Here is a 19,261-nt window from a genome sequence, read left to right as displayed (position 1 = left end):
TCATGGCAAGGATAACCTTTGCTCTATCCTCCAACACACCTACTCCCATATCCACTTCAACTGATCTTTCTCAACTCGTCGAGCCACCTTGGCAGACGCCAATCTCCACCTCTAAGATGCCTGTATAAATATATATGTCCATACGAACCATCAACAGCACCTCCTCTGACAGTTGTCATCCATTCCAAATCAAAACATCTCTTCCTTTCAGCCTTGCTACCCACGGATGCTGTGTCTCCAGTGGAATGCAGGAGTCATCAAAATATATTGATAACCTTACCAGAGCTTTTTCTGACACACACTATCCTACCAGCTCTTCCACAAACACCAGTAAACCTATTAACTAGCTACCTATCAGCACTCCTGCGATCACCAATATTATCTTGGCCTTGAAAAGTTCAACCACAACCTCCACCAGAGCTGTAGCCCTCCTCATGCCCTGACATGTGGGACATCCTACCCCATATCCAACACACATCAACCAAAGTAGTGTTCTTCTGCCCATTAAATCTACAGAATATACTTGTTCATCCCTATTCCAAATCTGCACCCATTGGGTCATTCCCCCATCATTGGCTCAGGTGCAAGACCTGTCCCACACACCTACCCATCACCACCTACCACAGTCACAGGCAATTCTTACCCTACAACAGGCAGTGTCACATGTGGCAACAGCCATGTTATACATCAGCTATGCTGCAATTACTTTAAAGTATTCTGTGTGGGCATAACTATAACCAACTGTCCACTTGCATAAATGGCTACTGCCAAATTATGGGAGACTGCAAACTTGACCGTTCACATGACACAACACAAATGATTTCAACAGCAGCTACACTACATGGGCCATTTGGATGCTCCCTTCCAGCACAAGTTTCTTTGAAATGTGCAGATGGGCATCTCTCTTCATTGTATCCTATTTTATTGCAGTCCAGCTGGCCTAGATCTCTGCTAACCTGTTGCCACTGCCTCACTTTACCTTTTCCCTTCTCTCTCATGTCCACACCTCTCCTTCCCCATCCAGATTGGGCACAGCCTTCACCCACCACTTTTCTGCACCCCCCCCCCCCCCCCCTCTCTCTCTCTCTCTCTCTCTCTCTCTCTCTCTCTCTCTCTCTCTCTCTCTCTCTGCCTCTGTATGCTGGACCCTCTGCACCCCTTTCACCTTGTTGTGTGGCTGCAGAGTCACCTATCCAAAGAGCTGTCTCTTTCCCTGTTTCCCCCTCCTTGTGTCCTTCCATGTCAACTCCCCACCACCTTCAGTTCAGGAAACTCCTTTCAAGAGCTCGAAAACTAGTGTAAATGCTATTTCCTGTTACATGTAGATGTGCTCTATATATTGGTTGGTTGCGTGATTTGGGGGAGGGAATCAAACAGCAAGGTCATTGGTCCCATCAGTTTATGGAAGGATGGGGAAGGAAATAGACCATGCCGTTTCAAAGGAACCATCCTGGAATTTGCCTGAGGCGCTTTAGGGAAATCATGGAAAACCTGAATCAGGAGTGCCAGATTCGGGTTTGAACCATTGTCCTCCTGAATGCGAGTCCAGTATACTAACAACTTCGCCACCTTGCTCTGTTCTCCATGTAACAGTCCGCTACAGATGACTGACTGCTTTCCCTTATTTTACATATTACTATATTTATGAGTTTGATATGCAATTTGTTATTATTATTGTTATTATTATTAGAAACATGAAAAGTACTGAGGTGGGTGTTTTCCTTCCTTTGTTCCCATATTTCTTTCATGCTCTTCCTGTGGGCCTCATTTCTCTCTTCAGAACATTCTGATCCAGTGTTGTTGTTTGGTTGATCCTCTTAGTCAACTTGCCATTTGTGAATTTTGGACGTGAAGATGTAGCAGTTTTGGATATTGTCTGATGATGCAATTATTAATTTATGCCTTCAATTCAGTTGTTTTGCTATTCTAGATTAAAAAATTTCTTGATGTACAAGTCTTTTGAGGTTTTGAAGAGTTTGAATGAGAAACTTATAAAAATCTAGATTAATTTGTTCACAAAGAAGTTGTTTTTAACCTAAAATAGCCAAAAAGCTGATGCTGAAACAAATTCATTATTATTTCATTACATATCTACTTCATAATTAGAGTGAGAAACAGTGAGAAATAATTATGTAGCTTTTATTTTAGGTCACTGAATGAATATATATATATATATATATATATATATATATATATATAGACACACACACACACACACACACACACACACACACACACACACACACACACACACACACACACACACTCCTGGAAATTGAAATAAGAACACCGTGAATTCATTGTCCCAGGAAGGGGAAACTTTATTGACACATTCCTGGGGTCAGATACATCACATGATCACACTGACAGAACCACAGGCACATAGACACAGGCAACAGAGCATGCACAATGTCGGCACTAGTACAGTGTATATCCACCTTTCGCAGCAATGCAGGCTGCTATTCTCCCATGGAGATGACCGTAGAGATGCTGGATGTAGTCCTGTGGAACGGCTTGCCATGCCATTTCCACCTGGCGCCTCAGTTGGACCAGCGTTCGTGCTGGACGTGCAGACCGCGTGAGACGATGCTTCATCCAGTCCCAAACATGCTCAATGGGGGACAGATCCGGAGATCTTGCTGGCCAGGGTAGTTGACTTACACCTTCTAGAGCACGTTGGGTGGCACGGGATACATGCGGACGTGCATTGTCCTGTTGGAATAGCAAGTTCCCTTGCCGGTCTAGGAATGGTAGAACGATGGGTTCGATGACGGTTTGGATGTACCGTGCACTATTCAGTGTCCCCTCGACGATCACCAGTGGTGTACGGCCAGTGTAGGAGATCACTCCCCACACCATGATGCCGGGTGTTGGCCCTGTGTGCCTCGGTCGTATGCAGTCCTGATTGTGGCGCTCACCTGCACGGCGCCAAACACGCATACGACCATCAATGGCACCAAGGCAGAAGCGACTCTCATCGCTGAAGACGACACGTCTCCATTCGTCCCTCCATTCACGCCTGTCGCGACACCACTGGAGGCGGGCTGCACGATGTTGGGGCGTGAGCGGAAGACGGCCTAACGGTGTGCGGGACCGTAGCCCAGCTTCATGGAGACGGTTGCGAATGGTCCTCGCCGATACCCCAGGAGCAACAGTGACCCTAATTTGCTGGGAAGTGGCGGTGCGGTCCCCTACGGCACTGCGTAGGATCCTACGGTCTTGGCGTGCATCCGTGCGTCGCTGCGGTCCGGTCCCAGGTCGACGGGCACGTGCACCACTGTGGAGACCTCCCGCCCCACGTGTTGAGCAATTCGGCGGTACGTCCACCCGGCCTCCCGCATGCCCACTATACGCCCTCGCTCAAAGTCCGTCAACTGCACATACGGTTCACGTCCACGCTGTCGCGGCATGCTACCAGTGTTAAAGACTGCGATGGAGCTCCGTATGCCACGGCAAACTGGCTGACACTGACGGCGGCGGTGCACAAATGCTGCGCAGCTAGCGCCATTCGATGGCCAACACTGCGGTTCCTGGTGTGTCCACTGTGCCGTGCGTGTGATCATTGCTTGTACAGCCCTCTCGCAGTGTCCGGAGCAAGTATGGTGGGTCTGACACACCGGTGTCAATGTGTTCTTTTTTCCATTTCCAGGAGTATATATATATATATATATATATATATATATATATATATATATATATATATATATATATATATATATATATATATATATATATATATGGACACACACACAAAGATGACACACAAAATTCGAGCTTTCGCAACCCCTGGTTGCTTCATCAGGAAAGAGGGAAGGAGAGGGAAAGATGAAAGGATGTGGGTTTTAAGGGAGAGGGTAAGGAGTCATTCCAATCCCGGGAGCTGAAAGACTTACCTTAGGGGGAAAAAAGGACAGGTATACACTCGCGCGCACACACACACACACACACACACACACACACACACACACACACACACACACACACACACACATATCCATCCGCACATACACAGACACAAGCAGACATTTGTAAAGGCAAAGAGTTTGGGCAGAGATGTCAGTCGAGGTGGAAGTAAAGAGGCAAAGATGTTGTTGAAAGACAGGTGAGGTATGAGTGGCAGCAACTTGAAATTAGCGGAGGTTGAGGCCTGGTGGACAACGAGAAGAGAGGATATACTGAAGGGCAAGTTCCCATCTCCAGAGTTCTGACAGGTTGGTGTTAGTGGGAAGTATCCAGATAACCCGGACAGTGTAACACTGTGCCAAGATATGCTGGCCGTGCACCAAGGCATGTTTAGCCACAGGGTGATCCTCATTACCAACAAACACTGTCTGCCTGTGTCCATTCATGCGAATGGACAGTTTGTTGCTGGTCATTCCCACATAGAATGCTTCACAGTGTAGGCAGGTCAGTTTGTAAATCACGTGGGTGCTTTCACACGTGGCTCTGCCTTTGATCGTGTACACCTTCCGGGTTACAGGACTGGAGTAGGTGGTGGTGGTGGGGGGGTGCATGGGACAGGTTTTACACCGGGGACGGTTACAAGGGTAGGAGCCAGAGGGGGTGTGTGTGTGTGTGTGTGTGTGTGTGTGTGTGTGTGTGTGTGTGTGTGTCTATATATATATATATATATATATATATATATATATATATATATATATATATATATATATATATATATATATATATATATATATATATATAAAAACAAAGATGAGGTGACTTACCGAACAAAAGCGCTGGCAGGTCGATAGACACACAAACATACACACAAAATTCAAGCTTTCGCAACAAACTGTTGCCTCATCAGGAAAGAGGGAAGGAGAGGGGAAGACGAAAGGAAGTGGGTTTTAAGGGAGAGGGTAAGGAGTCATTCCAATCCCGGGAGCGGAAAGACTTACCTTCGGGGGAAAAAAGGACAGGTATACACTCGTACACACGCACATATCCATCCACACATACAGACACAAGCAGACATATTTAAAGACATTTGTCATTTTGGTCTTTAAATATGTCTGCTTGTGTCTGTATGTGTGGATGGATATGTGCGTGTGTACGAGTGTATACCTGTCCTTTTTTCCCCCGAAGGTAAGTCTTTCCGCTCCCGGGATTGGAATGACTCCTTACCCTCTCCCTTAAAACCCACTTCCTTTCGTCTTCCCCTCTCCTTCCCTCTTTCCTGATGAGGCAACAGTTTGTTGCGAAAGCTTGAATTTTGTGTGTATGTTTGTGTGTCTATCGACCTGCCAGCGCTTTTGTTCGGTAAGTCACCTCATCTTTGTTTTTATATATAATTTTTCCCACGTGGAATGTTTCCTTCCATTATATATATATATATATATATATATATATATATATATATATATATATATATATATATATATATATAGAGAGAGAGAGAGAGAGAGAGAGAGAGAGAGAGAGAGAGAGAGAGAGAGAGAACCACTTGTTTGGCTACAGAACAGCTTTTCATTTGGCCATAATTATGGACCCTAATAAGATACCACTATTCTATTGCTATTATTACACCTGTTAATGACACTGAAGACTGTAAGCTACATAACTAAAAATAAAAGAAATAAAATAAAATAAAAAAAACAAAAAAAAAAAAAAAAACCCCTATCTTAACTCACCTCTTCTGGTTCCAGTTTCCTCTTATTTGATTCCATATTTTCTGATGATGACATCCTTAGGACAGTCATTTTGTCAGATGAGACACTACGTGAACTGCTGACACTGCATGATTTTGTCTGTGATGATGCTGTACTTCTTGTATTTGTTGCTTGCTTTCCTGAGACACTGAAGTTTTTAAGAAAATTTGGTTGTTCAAATTTCCCACCAAACAACTTTTCCCATAACAGGCTACCAATTTTTTGTTTAAAATCAAACATGAAGAAGATAAAGGTACCCTGAAGACCATTTAAGATAACAAAAATGTACCAAACTGCCTCAACCTCTGAGAATATTGCAATTATTCCTGATACCCAAGTTAGCCCCATAATAATGAATAGTTTTAGATACAAATAAAAACGTATTTTATCTCTGTTGCCAGAAATACCTCCAGATGCCTGCACTGGCATTGTTTGTCGAGTTGACTGTGATGTTTCACAGTTTTCATTTTTTCTTTTTCTTTTTATGAATTTTATACTGACTTTCATTTCATTTAGTCTGTAAATAGTTATCCCAAAGAGTACAATATTTATAACAACTATTACAAACATAGGAGCTACAAAATATATCAACAATCCGAGTGGGCTTCCAAACCAGCAAGTCATTTTATGTACAGCATAATTTGGTCTTAAGTGCATTGGAAATGTAGATGTATTATCAAATACAACAGCAAGAACAACTATCAGCAATGGAATTCCCCAAGCATAGATTGCATACTTCCAGTAATGACATCTTGTACCAGAAGAATACCCTTTCACTCCAAAGGTCCTCCATATGTCTAAACTCATAACATTCATCCAAAAGAATGAGGAAAGAAATAGATAATGAATGAGGATTGCTATTGTAACACACAGGGAATGAGGTACAGGCACAACTGGATATATACCCAACAGAAATATTAACTGTACAAGAAGTAGTGCTGTTGTCAGGGAAAAGAGGTTCATAGCTGGAAGATTGCGCAGTTTTGGAACTAAGCAGAATATGGCACTATGTAATATGAGGCAAATCACTGATAATGAAAGACACACAGTTGACACGTATCCTTTAAATATGTCCTTAGAATAAGGAATGTCAAATACATTGCAGACTTTTGCATAACCATTGTCAAAAATCTCAAACAATCCATTTGGTATCACTGCAGTAGAAGTATTCAGAGTCAGCTGAATGCTGTCATTTACAAGAATATATTCATTTGGTGCAAGTGTTATTACAAAGCAAGAAACACTTAAAATACTGCTTTGATTTGTGTGGCTCCTTGTCTTCCTTTTTTGACGGTCTGGATTGGGGATACATTTTCCATCTTCAAACATGTAGTCATCACCACAAGCATCTTCTATTCGCATGCATTTCTTGTGCAATGGGTCATATACTCCATGAGGCAACTGGCAGTTTGCTTGCTGCATGGTTTGGGAATCTGGATCCCAGTTTAATTCCAGTACTAAGCTCAAGGATGGTAAACGATGAGCTCTGTGTGATACATCAATGAAGCATTTCATTTCTTCAGGTTCCACATAGTTGCAAAGAGCACAATGGGGATTCTTGTAATACTGCAACAAAAAGAAAAGAAAAATATTTTGGTGACTAAGATGTGAAGTTTACATTCCTGTCTTTCATTGATTTGTTGCTGTGTGAAGAATCACAATAAAAATTAAAATCAGTCAACATATACCCACAATAACACATGGAAATTATTAATTTACCTTCGAATGACATTAAAGGCCACTTAAGATTTTTCTTTGGAATTTAAAATATACTCATCACTTGCACTGCACTTAGCAGTTCTTATTTTGGATCTGTAGAGTTTTCTCATATTTATGTAATTTTCCTTGTCCTAGACACTTTTATGAGACTAACCTTTCAGAATTAATGGTAGTACCCTGAGTTTGTTAAGCTGTAGAGTGTACCACTTGGTGGTATGATGCTGTTTATATGCAATATCAGTATGATATCTTTTGGGTACAGTGGGAATTCCTTTTCTGATATGCACTTAATCTCTTTCAGCCAATGGAAAAGCAATCATTACAATCCGTTATATGAGACTAACCAATTTCCTTTAACTTTTCTATCATATGTTGATGTTGAAAATATAATGTAATTGGATAGAATAAAAATCCATTCACCAAGTGGCAGCAGGAGAACACACATATAAGAGAGGGTTACGTATGCAAGCTTTTGGAGCCAGTGGCTTCTTCTTCTTCTTCTTCTTCTTCTTCTTCTTCTTCTTCTTCTTCTTCTTCTGGCAGAAGGATTGAAGAGTAAGGAATAGGGGTGAAGAAAAAGGCTTGATGAGGTTTAGAAAAAGGTCTAGAGTTCATAAGTCACCCAGAAACCTGGGTCAGGAGAGACGTGCCAGATGGAATAAGAAAGAAAGACTAAGTGTTGGGGACTGCATTGGATGAGATTTGAAAACCTGAGAGCTTAAAGGTGGAAAACAGGGTAATATGCAAGAACATTTCCTCAGTCAGCCCCCTTCTGATTCCAAGCCTATGATATTCTTCCTGCTCAGCTTAATCAACTTTATACAGGGTGTACATCAAGTCCAGGAACACTTTCAATTATTTCTTGCACAAGAACTAAACATTGTACAGATGTCTTACATATTACATTTTGAAGAAAAAATCTGAAAGTTTTTTCTTATAAACATTCGATATGCAAACCATGAGTTACTTGGTAGTCACTTCCTGTATTGTCTCCTGGAGCTCTGCTACATCACATGGTAGAGGCGGTACATACACCAAATCTTTAACGTGTCCCCACAGAAAAAAGCCACATGGAGTGAGATCTGGTGATCGGGGAGGCCATTTCATGAAACAGCTGTCCCCTTCTGTAGCACGGCCGATCCATCGATGCATCAGCTCCGTGTTCAGGTACCTGCAAACTTCACAATGAAAATGGGGTGGAGCCTCATCCTGCAGACAGATGAACAGAGAGTCCGATTGCATTTGAGACATCAGTCATTGCTGCAATATGTCTAAGTAGGAATATCCAGTGACAGTGCTCTCGTTGAAAAAGAATGGTCCGTACAGTTTTTGACGTGACAAGTCCCAAAAAAATTTATCTTTGGTGAATCACGCTCAAATTCAATGCATTCATGTGGATGTTTTGTACCCCATATTTGACAATTATGCCTGTTCACTTTCCCATTAGCGTGAAAAGTGACTGTCACTAAAAATTAAGCAATCAATAATGGCATCCACATCCTCATTGAATTGTTGCAACTGTGAACAAAACTCAAAACGCTTGTCTTTGTTGTCTTCATTGAGCTTCTGCACTAGCTCCAATTTGAATGGTTTCATAGACAGTTTCTGTTTCAGGAGTTTCCACACTGTCATTGGAGCCATTTCGAGTTCGATAACGCACAGATTTCTTTGGGCTCCTTATGAATGTCTATTGTACACACTCCACATTCACTTCACTCACACTGGGATGTCTGCTTTTCATTGCGAGGCCCAAGCAACCCATCATAACTAATTTGCTGTGCCAGTGGTAAATGGCATTCCTTGTTGGTGGCTTCTTACTGTACTTGGTTCTAAACACCCATTGAACAGCTGTAGCACACTTGTTTTTGTCGAACTCCAACACACAGAAAGCTCGCTCCACACCTGAACTCGCCATGTTCGCGACAGTTGGCAGATCGCCTGCCCATAAAAGGCTAAGTTCCTGAATTCTAATCTCAGTTCAGCACAGAGTTTTCATTTGCCAGGAAGTTTCATATCAGTGCAAACTCTGCTCCAGATTGAAAAATTCATTCTGGAAACAGCCCCCGGGCTGTGGCTAAGCCCTGTATCCACAACACCCTTTCAATCAGGGGTGACAGACCCACCAGTCTTCCAGGAGATGTCTGTAAATTTAGGAAGGAAGGAAGTGAGATGCTGACAGTGCTAAAGCTGAGAGTGTGGGTCATGAATTGTGCTTGGCTAACTCAGTTGATAGAGGACTTGCCTGCAACAGGCAAAGGCCCCAAGCTCGATTCTTGTCTTCCACACAGTTTTAATCTGACAGGAAGTTTCACATAAAATAAATAACTTGGGTTCACCTAAACCTGTTTCGTGCTTCCAGACAACTTCAAAGACTATATGGACATCAATAGACAATATTTTTGTCAACTGCAATGAATGCTCCCTCTCCTGTGTTGTCTAATCTTCCTTTTTGATATACATGCCATGTCTTTCTAAACAGTTCTGAGCAATCTACAGTGGGCTGCAGCAAGACCTCAGTTTTGAGAATAATTTGAGAGCAACAATTTTCTGGAGAGCAGTAAATTCAGGAACTTTGTTACAGATACTTCAAGACTTTACTGTCAAAATTTTGACAGCCTGATTAACTGTAGTTTGTACACAGTCTGATTTTGGTCTCTGCCTATCAACTAGTGAGTGTTCATAGAGGATCTGCAACTACTGTCTAGCCTAAAAAACTTCCATTTGAATTCCACAAGTCCTCTGTAACAAGAGTAGCTGTTACCTTTGTGTAGTGCACCCCTGATTTACCGAGCGACGTCCTACAATGCCTATGTCTAATGCAGAAGTACCTATTAACACTACACTCAAAAGTCCTTCATGGGGGACAAATAATGGAAGGAATAAAGGTAATCAGTCACCATGTAATCAATGCACTTACTATTCAGGATAACCACAAAAATGACAAACTGTAAGCTGTCAGTACTAAACCATCCATCACATCAGTTTTACACACACACTGCATTGTTTTTTTCTGTCTGAAAAGCTGGTAACATCTGATTCAGTGTAACAATTTACAAGTAAATTACTCAGAGAAAAAAATAGCAAAATAAATCCAATCTTACCTTACGTCTATTGCCAAATTTAAGAGTATATACAATAAATGAATAGGAATGGCACAATTTTTTTACTGCAATGTCAGTCCAATTTGCAGCACATTTGTGTTCATGTTTTATACAGCGTCTACTGCCTTTCATGATACCACCATCATCAGCTAGCACTACATTTAATTTACACATTGGACTTCCATCATCATTTATCATTTTCCACGTAAGATTGTGTGGTTCATAGTGCCCATGAGTTATTGCCTGTATAAAGCATAAATTACAGTGTAATAACAAGTCAATTTACTGTTTGTGTACATTAGAAAACTTTTTACCATAATTGCAATAGTGCTTTTTAAGAATATTGGAGTAGTATTTTTGCACACTCATTAAATTACTATGTTCTTTGATATTTGCTCATACACACTTATTTTCTAAAATTTGTATTGGCAGTTGGTTGATACCTGGTTCACTGTAAGATTGTCTGTACAATCAAATTTTAAAGTCAGTAATGCTAAATCATCATCTTGATTGTGACATATTGCACAAAAAATGTTCTGATACCAGACACCTGTTCTGGTGTTCAACACAGGAACATCAAATTTGTAGTCATATTTTTCTTCTGGAATACCTTCAAGTGTGCAGAGTTTTGAAAATCTGTCTTGAAATGGACATGATCTCACCATATATAGTGTGTGCTGCAAGAATGCATTTTTGTATTAATAAAACATTTCTTAAGACTCCAATAATTGTCATAATTACTTAGGTTCATAAAAACTATTACTTGCTTCCTTTCATTTTACTGGATAAGAAGTTGTTATTTTAATTAAAAAAGTATTTCAGACAAATCTATGTAATGTAGACTCAAACACTTATTAGATATTGTTCCAAAACTTAATTTCTGAGTTACAAGTTTAAATTATGTATCATTTAAACTTCCAAAGTTGTGACTTAGTAAACAAGGTGTCTGACTACTTCTTCATCATTAAGTTTTGTCCAAAGAGTAATATGAATTACACCTGTGTGAAACTAATGTTGTCAACATTAATTACATTACATTAATACTTGTTCCATAGATCATGAATGTGACATTTCATAATGATGTGGAACATGACAGGTTAACATAAGTTTTCATTACACACAAAAAGATTTTTTAATCAAACAGGGATTTCAATATGTCTTTCCGTTAAATTAATTTTTTCATTTGTGGGTGTTCCTTATAATTCAGATTGAATGAAATGGAAGCCGTAGTACCTGTTAGTATCCTCAAACAAAAAATTGTGCAACAGATGGGAGAAAGCGTATGTCACTCTCCTCTACAAGTAGGATAGCTGAAGTGATCCACAATATTACTGTGTAATATCTTTGATTGCTATCTTCTGTCGAATAGTAAAACATATACTGAGCCCAATCATGATGAAGTATGTTGAGCAGAATGACTTTCTCCATACCAATCAGTATAGATTCCAGAAACATTGGTCATACACAACATAATTCATGCTTTTTTCACAGAACATCCTAAAAGACATGCATCCAGTAGTCAGGTAAACACAGCACTCCTTGACTACCAGAAAGAATTTGATCTGGTTCCATATCTACATACATACATACATACATACATACATACATACATACATATTATAAAGATGTATGTATATACATATGTATGTATTATGTTCAAAATATTCTTCTAAACCACTGGACTGATTTCATCCAAACTTGATACACATTTCACTTGCTACCTGGAAAGAATTGCTGTTGGGGTAAGAACTGGCTACCTGCCAAAGGGGTTGGGATGGGATTGAGGGGGAAAAGAAGTGCAGCCCACAATGCATGAATATCCAGACTTTATTCATCTAGTATTTGAGAACGAGAGCACTTAGTAACTTGCAACAATCTTAAAATGTAATTTCAAACCTTTGATAAACTCTTTCTTGCTGACAACCAACAAAAAGTGATGAAATTAACAAAGTTTGTTGCTTACTATATTTTCTATGTTCATTCAGTAAACCACATGAGGCATTACATTTTAATTTAGTGTTTCTTTACTAATAACTGTATTCAAGATCTATTTTGCAGGCAGTATTCACATACATCACTGAATGTACATGCAGAATTATATCATTGTATGACATACAGTTCAGGAGACATAACATAACATCATAAACACTAAGATGCATGGAAACTGCTATATCATCCAATGTGTTTCAATTATTAATTTCTTTGCTCCTAACTTTATTTGCAATACATTTCACAGACAGTTTCTACATATGGCACTAAATGTAAGTACAAAATTATATCATTGTACACCATGTAGTTCAGGAGATGATGTGTTATAAAATTTGAGCTGCATGAGCACAAAACTGCTGGGTTCAGTTCACTAGAGGTACCTGTGAACTAAGTGTAAAGATGTGGAGGAGGAGGAGGGGGAGGAGGAGGAGTAGGGGGGGAGACAGAAGCAAGACGTGGAGGAGGAGGAAGGGAAGACAGGGGCAGGAGGAGGAAGAAGAGGGAGACACAGGGGCAGGACGAGGAGAGGCGGAGGAGGAAGAGGAGACAGGGGCAAGACGCGGAGAAGGAGTAGTAAACAGGGGCAAGACGACGACGACGACAATGACGATGACGACGACGACGACGACGAAGGAGGAGGAGGAGGATGAGGAGGAGGAGGAGGAGGAGACAGGGGGAAGACGAGGAGGAGGAGACTGGGGCAAGACAAGGAGGAGAACGAGGAGGAGGAGGAGACAGGGGCTAGACGAGGAGGAGGAGGAGGAGGAGGAGGAGAGGACAGGGGCAAGACGAGGAGGAGGAGGAGCAGACAGGGGCAGGACAAGGAGGAGGAGGAACAGGAGGAGACAGAGGCAAGATGAGGAGGAGGAGGAGGAGGAGGTGGAGACAGGGGCAAGATGAGGAGGAGGAGGTGGAGACAGGGGCAAGATGAGGAGGAGGAGGGGGAGACAGGGGCAAGATGAGGAGGAGGAGGGGGAGACAGGGGCAAGATGAGGAGGAGGAGGGGGAGACAGGGGCAAGATGAGGAGGAGGAGGAGGGGGAGACAGGGGCAAGATGAGGAGGAGGAGGGGGAGACAGGGGCAAGATGAGGAGGAGGAGGGGGAGACAGGGTCAAGATGAGGATGAGGAGGAGGAGGAGGAGGTGGAGGAGGAGGAGGAGGAGGAGGAGGAGGAGGTGGAGGAGGAGGAGGAGGAGACAGGGGCAAGACGATGAGGAGGAGTGGGAGACAGGGGCAAGACAAGGAGGAGGAGGGGGAGCGGGAGACAGGGGCAAGACGAGGAGGAGGAGTGGGAGACAGGGGCAAGATGAGGAGGAGGAGTGGGAGACAGGGGCAAAATGTGGAGGAGGAGGACGGGGAGCGGGAGACAGAGGCAAAACAAGGAGGAGGAAGAGGAGGAGGGGGAGGGGGAGACAGGGGCAAAACAAGGAGGAGGAAGAGGAGCGGGAGACAGGGGCAAGATGAGGAGGAGGAGTGGGAGACAGGGGCAAGATGAGGAGGAGGAGTGGGAGACAGGGGCAAGATGAGGAGGAGGAGTGGGAGACAGGGGCAAAATGTGGAGGAGGAGGAGGGGGAGCGGGAGACAGAGGCAAAACAAGGAGGAGGAAGAGGAGGAGGGGGAGGGGGAGACAGGGGCAAAACAAGGAGGAGGAAGTGGAGGAGGGGGAGGGGGAGACAGGGGCAAGACGAGGAGGAGGAGGGGGGAGGGGGAGACAGGGGCAAGACGAGGAGGAGGTGGAGAAGGAGGGGGAGACAGGGGCAGGGGGAGGAGGAGGAGGGGGAGGAGGAGGAGGAGGAGGAGGAGACGGGCAAGATATGGAGGAGGATGAGGAGGAGGAGACAGGGACAAAACGAGGAGGAGGTGGAGGAGGAGACAGGTACAAGACGAGGAGGAGGAGAAGGGGGAGACAGGGGCAAGACGAGGAGGAGGAGGAGGAGGGAGAGACAGGGGCAAGACGAGGAGGAGGAGCAGGAGGAGGAGGAGGGAGAGACAGGGGCAAGACGAGGAGGAGGAGGTGGAGGAGAAGGAGGAGACAGGGGCAAGGCGAGGAGGAGGAGGAGGAGGAGGAGGAGGAGACAGGGGCAAGGCGAGGATGAGGAGGAGGAGGAGGAGGAGGAGGAGGAGACAGGGGCAAGACAAGGAGGAGGAGGAGGAGGAGGAGGAGGAGGAGGAGGAGGAGGCTGGGGGCAAGATGAGGAGACAGGGGCAAGTCGAGGAGGAGGAGGAGGAGGAGGAGGAGGAGGAGGAGGAGGAGGAGACGGGGGCAAGATGAGGAGGAAGAGGAAGAGGAGGAGGAGGAGGAGGAGACGGGGGCAAGATGAGGAGGAAGAGGAAGAGGAGGAGGAGGAGGAGGAGACAGGGGCAAGACAAGGAGGAGGGGAGGAGGAGGAGGAGGAGGAGATAGGGGCAAGACGATGATGAGGAGTAGGAAACAGTGGCAAGACGAGGAGGAGGAGGAGAGGGAGACGGGCAAGACGAGGAGGAGGAAGAGGAAGAGGAAGAGGAAGAGACAGGGGCAAGACAAGGAGGAGGGGGGGAGGGGGAGGGGGGGAGGAGGAGGAGGAGGAGGAGGAGACAGGGGCAAGACAAGGAGGAGGGGGGAGGAGGAGGAGGAGGAGGAGGAGGAGGAGGAGGAGGAGGAGGAGGAGGAGACAGGGGCAAGACGAGGAGGAGGAGGAGGAGGAGGAGGAGGAGACAGGGGCAAGACGAGGAGGAGACAGAGCAAGTGGCATGGATTGACTTAGAGGGAGAAGGAGGAGGTGAGGATTGACTTGGAGGGAGGTGGAGGAGGAGGAGGAGATTTGCTTGGAGGGAGGAGGAGGAGGAGATTTGCTTGGAGGGAGGAGGAGGAGATTTGCTTGGAGGGAGGAGGAGGAGATTTGCTGTTAGGGAGGAGGAGGAGATTTGCTGTTAGGGAGGAGGAGGAGATTTGCTGTTAGGGAGGAGGAGGAGATTTGCTGTTAGGGAGGAGGAGGAGATTCGCTGGGAGGGAGGAGGAGGGGACTGACTTGAAGGGATGTGGTGGAGATGGACAGAGGAGGGATGTGCTGGAGATGGACTGAGGAGGAATGTAGTGGAGATGGACAGAGGAGGAATGTAGTGGAGATGGACAGAGGAGGAATGTGGTGGAGATGGACAGATAGTATTTCACTGTAAAAAAGTGCATCATCTGCAAAAGTCCTGAGGTTGCTGTCATCATTGTGTACCAGATAAGCCATACACAACATAAACAATAAGGGTCTCAACACACTTCCCTGGAGCACACCTGAAATTACTTCTGCACTTGCCAATAACTCTGCATCCATAACACTTGCGGCATCACCCCTACCGAGAAATCCTTCATGCAGTCTCAAATTTTGCTTGATACACCCATGTAACCATACTCTCATTAATAAACTAAGTATTTGGCATTGGCCAGGCATGTATTTATTTCAATCTTCTATTACTCCATCTCCTCCCTCCCCCGTCCCTCCCCCTCCCCCAACCCCACCCCCACCCAGTCCAATCTAGCCACTATCACGAATGATGATGACGAAATGATGAGGACAACACAAACACCCAGTCCCCGGGCAGAGGAAATCCCCAATCCAGCCGAGAATTGAACACAAGACCCCATGATCCAGTGGAAGAAAGGGAAGAGGATGTAAATGAAAATGAGATCGGTGATGTGATACTATGAGAAGAATTCGACAGAACACTGAAAAACCTAATCCTCTACAAGGCCCCTGGAGTAGATGACCTCCATCAGAATTACTGATATCCTAGGGAGAGCCGGTCATGACAAACCTCTTCCACCTGGTATGCAAGATGTGTGTGACAGGTGGAATATCCTCAGAGGTCAAGAAGAATGTAATAATTCCCATTCTGACACAAGCACTTGCTGATAGGCATGAATTTTATCAAACTATCAGTGTAATACATCATGGCTGCAAAATGCTAACACAGTTTTTGTACAGAAGAATAGAATAACTGGTAGAAGCTGACCTGCGAGAAGATCAGTTTGTTTTCTGTAGAAATGTAGGAATACAGAGGCAACATTGACCCAATGATTTCTCTTGTAAGACAGGTTAAGGAAATGCAAATTTATGTTTACAGCATTTAGAGAAAGCTTTTGACAATGTTCACTGGATTACTGTCTTCGAAATTCTGAAGGTAGGAGGAGGAAAATATGGGGAGCACAAGGCTATTTACAACATTTGTACAGAAATCTAACAGCAGTTATAAGAGTCAAGGGGCATGAAAGTGAAGTAATGGTTGAGAATGGAGTGAGAGTTGTAACCTATTGCCTATGTTATTCAAATCAAAGAAAAATTTGGAGTAGGAATTAAAGTTCAGTGAGAACGAATAAAAATTTTGAGTTTGTAAATGTTCAAATGTGCAAACTGTTAAGGTCATCAGTCCCTAGACTTACACACTACTTAAACTAGGACAACACTCACACCCATGCCTGACAGAGGACTCGATATTCCAGCAGGAGAGGCTATGCGATTCGTGACATGGCGTCTCTAACTGCGTGGCCACTCCACGCGGTTTTCTGGGTTGTAATTCTGTGAGAGACAGCAAAGGACTTGAAAGAGCACAGAACTGACAGTGTCTTTAAAGGACGACATTAAGATGAACATCAACAAAACCAAAATAAGAATAATGAATTTAAGTTGAATTAAATTAGGTGATGCTGAGGGAAGTAGTTTAGCAAACAAGACACAAAGTAGTAGATGAATTTTGTTGCTTGGGCAGTAAAATACACGATCATGGTTGAACCAGACGGAATATAAAATGTGGATTTGTAATGGCTTGAGAAGTGTTTCTGAAGAAGAGAAATTTGTTAACATTGAATATAGATTTAAGTGTTATGAAGTCTTTCCTGAAAGCATTTGTATGGGGATTAGCCACATATGGATATGAAACATGGATGATAAACAGTTCAGATAAGATGAAAATAGAAGATTTTGAAATGTGGTGTTACAAAAGAATGTTGAAGATTAGAAGAGGTACTGAATATAATTGGAAGAAAAGAAATTTAGGGTACAACTACAAGAATGTGTCAGTTGACAGGACACATTCTGAGATATCAAGGGATAACCAGTTTAGTGTTGGATGGAATTGTGGGTGGTTAAAAGTGAAGAGGGAGACCAAGAGATGAATACAATAAGCAGATTCAGAAGAATGTAAGTTACAGTAGTTATTTGGACACGAGTCTTGCACAGGATACAGTAATATGGGGGGATGCACCAAACTAATCTTTGGACTGAAGACTACAATGATGACAAGGATGATGACACTGGAGCTGAAGAATGAAACAAAACAGAAAAACCTAATCATATGTGCAGGCATTTACATACTTATAATTCTAGTTTGACAAGGTTCAGAGACGTAGTCAGCTGTGGCCATATAGTAGAAACAGTCCCATCATTTGCCAGATGTAATTTAGAAAAACAATGGAAAGTCTAAAGGATAACAGGAAGGAGGTTAGAGCCTCCATTTTTCTGAATAGAATTCCAGTTTGTTTGAAACGTCACTATCTCCTATGGTTTACCTCTAGTGCACTACAAAACACTGCAAATATGTTATGTAATAATGTGCACTCAGGCATAATTAAAGTTATTAAAAGAATTTTAAAATCTCATTCATTTATCACTACCAGTCACCAATGAAACCACACACAATTATTTTACAATGTAACTCTGCACACTTTATTAGCTGAAAATCAGGATCAGGAAAATGATGACTGTTTTCCGTTTTGTGTATTGCAACTTCCAATTTGCTTGCCTAAAACACTGAGTCAGTATACCTGCATAACGAGCTCAGTTAGAGTTTATGACATTGTTTCCTCACTGACTATAATATTACTGGTATTATCAAAGAGATTCTTTCTGCATGATAAACTGTGTTGGGGAAAACATCGATGTAGCAATATTGGACCTAATAGGCTATCCTCAGGAACTTCTCTGTTAATGTATTTTGGTTCACTAAAAGTTTATCCCTAAATAAAGTTAATATTGTCTCTGCATTTTGTATCCTACCTGCTAAGTATGATCAGAACCAGACATTAGGTACACCTCTTACTCCTAATGATTCTAGCTTATTTCATAGAATCTTATAGCCAACAGTATCTAAAGCCACAGGAATATTTAATATTATATCTGTGACACTCTCATCATTGTCGTGATTGTGAATTCCACTGTGACTGATTCTGTTTTTCTGTCAATTTGGATCACAAACTATGATACACCTAGAGTAAAGAATTATTTAGATAAATACAACCTTCTGTCTTGCATAATTGATTATATATTTTTTGATATCAATATAATGGAAGGAAACATTCCACGTGGGAAAAATTATATATAAAAACAAAGATGAGGTGACTTACCGAACAAAAGCGCTGGCAGGTCGATAGACACACAAACAAACACAAACACACACACAAAATTCAAGCTTTCGCAACAAACTGTTGCCTCATCAGGAAAGAGGGAAGGAGAGGGGAAGACGAAAGGAAGTGGGTTTTAAGGGAGAGGGTAAGGAGTCATTCCAATCCCGGGAGCGGAAAGACTTACCTTAGGGGGAAAAAAGGACAGGTATACACTCGCACACACGCACATATCCATCCACACATACAGACACAAGCAGACATATTTAAAGACAAGGAGTTGGGGCAGAGATCTCTGCCCCAACTCTTTGTCTTTAAATATGTCTGCTTGTGTCTGTATGTGTGGATGGATATGTGCGTGTGTGCGAGTGTATACCTGTCCTTTTTTCCCCCTAAGGTAAGTCTTTCCGCTCCCGGGATTGGAATGACTCCT

At 43.0% G+C, this 19,261-nt stretch overlaps 1 protein-coding gene across 1 annotated transcript in view; it reads right to left on the bottom strand.

Annotated features, from left to right (window-relative positions):
- Positions 1-19,261, bottom strand: part of LOC126416441 (uncharacterized) — a 243,333-nt gene that overhangs the window by 27,426 nt on the left and 196,646 nt on the right. Inside the window, exons 5-7 of the mRNA XM_050084164.1 lie at positions 10,915-11,148; positions 10,472-10,714; positions 5,634-7,217 (exon numbers count right to left, since the gene is read on the bottom strand). Of these exons, the coding sequence (XP_049940121.1) occupies positions 5,634-7,217; positions 10,472-10,714; positions 10,915-11,148 (2,061 nt within the window). The remainder of the gene's footprint in view (positions 1-5,633; positions 7,218-10,471; positions 10,715-10,914; positions 11,149-19,261) is intronic.

The sequence above is a fragment of the Schistocerca serialis genome, chromosome 8, assembly GCF_023864345.2.
Source record: "Schistocerca serialis cubense isolate TAMUIC-IGC-003099 chromosome 8, iqSchSeri2.2, whole genome shotgun sequence".
In the NCBI taxonomy this organism is placed as follows: domain Eukaryota; kingdom Metazoa; phylum Arthropoda; class Insecta; order Orthoptera; family Acrididae; genus Schistocerca; species Schistocerca serialis.
The sequence above is the reverse complement of the archived record's forward strand: the minus strand, read 5'-3'. Positions and strand labels throughout refer to the sequence as shown.